General features: G+C 36.5%; 1 protein-coding gene across 1 annotated transcript; it reads left to right on the plus strand.

Annotated features, from left to right (window-relative positions):
- LOC109712684 (protein trichome birefringence-like 12) lies at window positions 929-4,836 on the plus strand. Its single transcript, XM_020236413.1, has 4 exons — window positions 929-1,537; window positions 2,295-2,435; window positions 3,543-3,792; window positions 4,110-4,836. The coding sequence occupies exons 1-4, from the start codon at window positions 972-974 to the stop codon at window positions 4,404-4,406; spliced, it is 1,254 nt and encodes a 417-aa protein (XP_020092002.1). The 5' UTR covers window positions 929-971; the 3' UTR covers window positions 4,407-4,836.

Below are 6,435 nucleotides of genomic sequence, written 5' to 3' on the forward strand. Positions count from 1 at the left end.
TTGGACATGTCCAGATAGGTCCAATATTTTTTGGGCCTAAGTTTTTAAGCCCGGCCGGAACCCAAAATTATGTTTCTAATGTCCAAAGCTCAACCCAAACATGGCCCATCGGCCCTGGTCTTGTTTACGCCCGGGCCCAGTTCCACCCCTAGCACAAACAGATGCTAAACTTTAATCCGCTTTGAATTGGCCCTTAACTTTTTTGTATTTGATTTACATCTCTCTACTTACAAATTATTTGATTTAGCTTCTTCCATTAGACCGACCGTCCCTAGAGCAAATGGCAAAGGACTTGATGGTTGGTATTCGAGACCCAAGTTCGAATCCTAGTTGATTCACATTTATTGTTAATTTTATTTCTAAATGAAATAAACGAAGCGGATAGCGCGCTACCTATCTCTCTCTCTCTCTCTCTCAAATAAAAAAAAAGAAATAAACGAAACGGGTAGCGTGCTACCTATCTCTCTCTCAAAAAAAAAAAAAAAAAAAAAATCTTCCGTTAACAATTTTGAGAATTATGCTAGAATCAAAATAAACGCCTATGAAAAAAGTACACGATGAAAAATTGCTTTACTCACAAAGTAGGAAAGTAGAAAAAGAAAAAGAAAGGAGAGAAATAAATTATTTAGATTTTATCCTAAGGCATACCTTGAATAAATTAGAGGGATGAATTGGTAGCAAAAGAGGTGATTTTTGAGTAAATAATTCTTGATCATATGCATCTCTTATGTGTGTTTATTTTGTTTCTGACCAAATTCTCCCAATTGCTAATTGAAGGAGCTAAAAATCGAACTGCTAGTAAATAAAAAGGGTGTAAATCAAATAAAAATATTTGGGGTGTCAAATACAGAACAAGTTATAGTTTAGGGTGTTGTCTACACATTTAACCTTTTTTTTTTTTTGCTTTTTTAACCTGCTTCCATTTCCGCTCGTGTTTCGTTGCTTCGCTCCGCGAGCATCCCCGCAATGAAATGGTGCTCTCGTTGCGGAGGCGATGGCTCTCCCTCCTAACCCTAACCCTAACCCTAACCCTAACCCTGATCCTCCTCCTCCACACCACCCCTTCTCTTCGCCTACTCCTCCCCACTTCCCCCTCCTCCTCCTCCTCCTCCTCCCCACTCCCCTGCGGCGCCGCGGACGCCGACCTCGCCGCGGGGCGGTGGTCCACGGCACCCCTCCGCCGCCCCCTCTACGACGCCACTTGCCCCTTCCACCGCAACGCGTGGAATTGCCTCCGCAATGGCCGGGATCGCGTGGATTCGATCGCGTCGTGGGCGTGGTTCCCCGACCGCTGCGGCGGCGCCGCGGTCCCGCGCGCCGACCCGCGCGGGTTCCTCGCGGCGGCGCGGGGACGGAGGATCGGGTTCGTGGGGGACTCGCTGAACGAGAACTTCATGGTGGCGTTGCTGTGCGCGCTCCGATCCGCCGATGCCGGGGCGAGGAAGTGGAAGAGGAAGAGGGCGTGGAGAGGCGGGTACTTCCCCAAGTTCGATGTGACCGTGGCTTATCACCGCGCGGTGTTGCTCGCTAACTACACGTAATGATTCTTTCCCCCCTTTTCTATGATTTGATACTTTGATTCGAGTAATTTGAGCTCAATTGTTTAGTCTAGTACCTGATTGCTTCAGCTTCTGCTTTTACATTCAGCAATTATAATCTTAGCGGAGTGTTTGGAAAATAGGAAAATCTGGAGCTTTTTACTACAGCGGAAGGCAAAAGTTGAGATTTTTGGTTCCAAATGCAGAGGCTCCTTGCTTGCTAACTATAGATTGTTTGAGCTCGTTTGTTCTGTTTAGGGCCTTTTTGATGATGCGTCTGCCTCTACTTACAGCAACTTGAATCTTAGAGCGTTTGGAAAGCGAAAAAATCTAGAGCTTTTGTTTCAGTGGAAAGCAGATATTAGATTCTGAATCTTAGATTCAAAGCAGAAGCTTCTTGCTGCATAACCACACATAATTTACTAAAAAAAAAAAAGAGTTTAAAACTAAATATTGAGTTATTGACAAAGTGGCGTATTTGGACTTCTTATGCATGATTATAATTAGTTATAGCTTTAAGAAGGAAATTCTTTGGAATGCTTTTTCGAATGCTTTGATAAGTAGAAAAAACAAATTCTATGATGCATGATTTTCTTAATTTTGAAATAGTATACTATACAAGTTTTTAAGTGTAGGCCTCTATGATCATAAGAATTTGTTCCATTTTGTAATGGAAGCTTTATGGATTAAACTCGCTTTTTTCTACTTATGATATGTTTAATTTCGGGTGCTCACTTCATAACTAATTATATAAAGGTGGCAGCCTATGGAGCATTCAACTCTTCCGGCTAAAGATGGAATAAGAGGGATTTATAAGGTGGATGTAGATGTTGCAGCTGATGATTGGGTTAACATCACCAAGTTCTATGATGTCCTAATTTTTAATACTGGGCATTGGTAAGTTTATCGCTTTAGGTGAAAAGATATCATTGCATGTTCTCTAACGCTTTAATTGGAAAGATCTTGTTACATGCTATCTGAAAATATGACTTCTTATTTCTTCTTTTTGGACTTCAATAATGTGCAGAGTCGCAAAGTAATTAGTGTCGTAGTGCTATATGGCCTTCCTTGCTGCATTCAATAGTAAATAAATTCTTTGAAGCATTTGGTGTTTACAAATTATCGAATTGTTAGATATTTTAAACTGTCATCATTGTGCATTATATGATGTTGAACTTCTTCGCAAATGTTAGAGATAACTATTAAGTCTCATTACTGCATACTTTGCATCTCTGTCATTCATTCCCACACTCATAAAGTATATTAGATGTTGTTTGCTGGTTAAAGACTTTTGTTGTTGCAATATTCGGATTGTATAGTTGGTGGTACTACTCTTGTTCTTTATTTTTTCCCCCAATTATTTAGTTATTCAAAATGTCATTGGGTTTTCTTATTGAACCTACCAACCCAAGAATATTGTAACGTACGGTAACTTGAACCAATTCTAATTATCAGCTCAACAGTTCAATATCCAAATGAGTCAGGAAACCTGATTTATGATGTGTTCGATAAATGAGGTTGAGTTATTCACTTCTTGAATCATTATACATGAGTTCAATTGGCATTATGATACCTACACACTTTCTGTTAGATCTTTAAAAAAAAAAAAGGGTCCCTCCCCAGTCTAAATCACATTTTTGACTTAATTGGAATTTTTTTTGGAAATTGTGACCGAGTTTGGATTCTTCCTAGAAGGAATATTGGAACTATGAAGGTCTGAGTCTTCTACGGACAATTCACCTACGGCATCTTTAATTTAAGTCTTCTTCAATGAAAATTTGTCGAGCTTGTAGAACTAGTTGCTGAGTTAGTATTTCTTCTTCATGATAGAAGAACTAAGCATCTGTATTTTTGACTATTACTGGGATCTATATGTCGAATTTAGCATCAGCATACTGTCTAGTCTGTATCACCTCTACAATCTAGATTATTCTTATTTCCTTTTCTGATGGATGTGATGACTTATCTTGTGCGATTAAGCTCTATTAATTCGCCTGAACTCAGGTGGGGGCCAGATAAATTTCCTAAAGAGACTCCACTTGTCTTCTATAGAGAAGGAAAGCCGATAGATCCCCCACTCGGCATTTTTGACGGCCTAAAAGTAGTGCTCGAGAGTATGGCATCTTACATAGATCAGGAAGTTCCTAAACAAACATTAAAGCTATGGCGAACTCAATCGCCGAGGCACTTCTATGGTGGGGAATGGGATCATAATGGCAGCTGCTTATTTGATGAGCCCCTGAAAGATAATGAGGTACCACTAATGTTTTGTTCTTCCCGAAGTCCTAAAACTTTCTGGAAAGGCTAAATTGCATGAAACACTATAAATATCATATTTTTAAATTTAGAACCCCTGAAATTTTAAGTCTCATATATACCCCTTTCAGACTGCATCATTTCATTATTCTGCCTCCTTCGGTGTTCCATTAGGTGATATTTTACAAAATTTTTGGGGTTCAATGTGAAGAACATAATGTTTATAAGTGGGTTTCCCACATCTTTGCATTTGTAAAACACAATCCGATTTTTCTGAATTCCCTGAAGCGAAATTGAGTGCTGATGTCTCTACAGCTTGATTCTTGGTTCGATCCGAGGAACAGAGGAGTAAACAAAGAAGCAAGGGAAGTGAACTCTCTCATTCGAAGTGCTTTAATTGGCACAGACATACAATTATTCAATTTGACCTATTTAAGTGAGTTTCGGGCCGATGCTCATCCAGCAATATGGCTGGGAAAGAAGGATGCCGTTGCCATATGGGGACAGGACTGCATGCATTGGTGCCTTCCCGGACTACCTGATACATGGGTCGACATCTTGGTTGCGCGAATCATGCATTATTTTCAACAGGGTAAGCATAGGAAAAATTAAAAGAAAAATTGACCCTTCAAACCCTATTCTCTGAAGATCGGCCTGATTTATGAAAACAAACTGGAGGACTTATTTTTCTCAAAGAAGCTGCTGATTCTTCTGACAGCCAAATGGTTCTTAAACAATGAGGTATGCACCAAGCATCTTCCTTGTAGTCTCGAATTTTTCCTTCCTCCCTATGTAAAAGTGTCGTGCAGTTCCATTCATTGATTCATTAATCCGTATGTACAGGATGTGTTTCCATTGATTTATTAATTAGTACGCGCTTTAAGCTTAGGGTTTTGGTATCTTATTACAAAAGCCTCTCGAAAGACATGTTAGACTAGTTTTTCTTGTCGATTTCTGTAAATTAACAATGTTTTGGCATCTTACAGTATATGTTATACAACTTTTTCTTGCTGATTTGTGTAAATTAGCATTGCATCTGTAACTGGATTTTGTTATGCCTGCTTAATCTAACACTCTGACTGAATTCTTAGTTCCTTCTCTTCTTCTACCTTTTGCTATGAGAAAGAAATCTTATCTATATTTTGGGAAAATGCTATTTCCTCCGACTTCGGCGGGCCTATTCGGATTGCCGAAGTCAGAACGAACAGACAGACTCCTGTATCTTCGTTAAGAGCCTCCGCTGAAGCGCGCCGTGTAAACGGTTGCATCTTTAGCTTGCAAGTTGTATTTCGTAATGCATGGAGATTGTGGTACGAATTCTCTCTCTACATTCAGGGACTATAGTTTGATGAATCCACTGTGTATGTGTGTGTGTGTGTGTGTGTGTGTGTATATACATCTAATCCATTTGACAGTGTCTAATTAGAAGGAATGAAACTACAAATTTTTTGTCTGGTTGTTTGTAGTTGAAAGCTGCATTTGCTTTCCCTGAGAAATAGAAATTTATCCTATCTATACAATATATAATTTGACACTTCTATCACATTACAAAAATATCTCCTTAATGAGCCACTTCTTCCACTTTAGGCAATGGCCAATAAAAGCTTGGGACAACCCCATTGTATGGTGAACTAACTATAAAACATGCATTAAAGATAAATTTTTGTAGTATAATAACGTATTTAAACATTTTATATTACATATATTATGGTATATTTTATTTTACAATATTAATTATCTAATATACCTTACTCTGGATGAAATATTAGCATGCACAAGGTGCAAGCAAAAATTTCTCATCTCTTCATTGAATTACATAGTTTTTCAAAGAGTTATGTACCATTTAAGGCAACAACCATTAAAAGCTTGTGGCATATCTAACAGAAATAGTGAATGCACCCATTGTGAGGTAAATCGACTATAAAATATATATCAAAAATAAATTTTTATATTACATAAATTGAGTTTAAATATTTTATATTACATAAACTATGTTGTATTTTATTTTATAATATTAATTATAAAATATTCTATCAATCATCTAATATATTTTTACAGTGTATGAAATATTAGTATGTATTAGGTACAAGCAAGATTCTCCTTTTTTCTTGAAATTATGATTGCACTATATTAAGTATTTTCTACACTAGGTATATAAGAACATACAACACATACTTAAAATTTTTAATAGAAACTTTAAACTTTAATTCAGTAAATATATTCAAATTATTAGACTTTGTAATAATACAGTTATATTTAATTATGTTTTGATATTAAAAATTAGTTTCTTAATATAAATTATGGTGTACAGTGTGCTAATCTATACCAGGTGCATATAATAATTTCTTCTTTCTCCAATCGTTTTAATAAGATAAAGACAACATCATATATATTTTACAATTTAGACAATTTTAACTTTTTAATTAAAAAGTGTATTTATAGAATAGCTGCTAAAACTTCTAAGTTAGATTGAATTTTTAAGTGAAGTTATTAGAAATTTTTAACTCTACGAATACCGAAAGTTAAAAAATATTAATAAAAATATTAGTTTTTACAATGTATAGAAGGCTACATGAGTTTTTTTAAAATTTTTAATTTTAAAATTTTAATAATCATATACGTTGATTGATTAAAATATCTT

Source organism: Ananas comosus, linkage group 7 (assembly GCF_001540865.1).
Source record: "Ananas comosus cultivar F153 linkage group 7, ASM154086v1, whole genome shotgun sequence".
Taxonomy (NCBI): Eukaryota; Viridiplantae; Streptophyta; class Magnoliopsida; order Poales; family Bromeliaceae; genus Ananas; species Ananas comosus.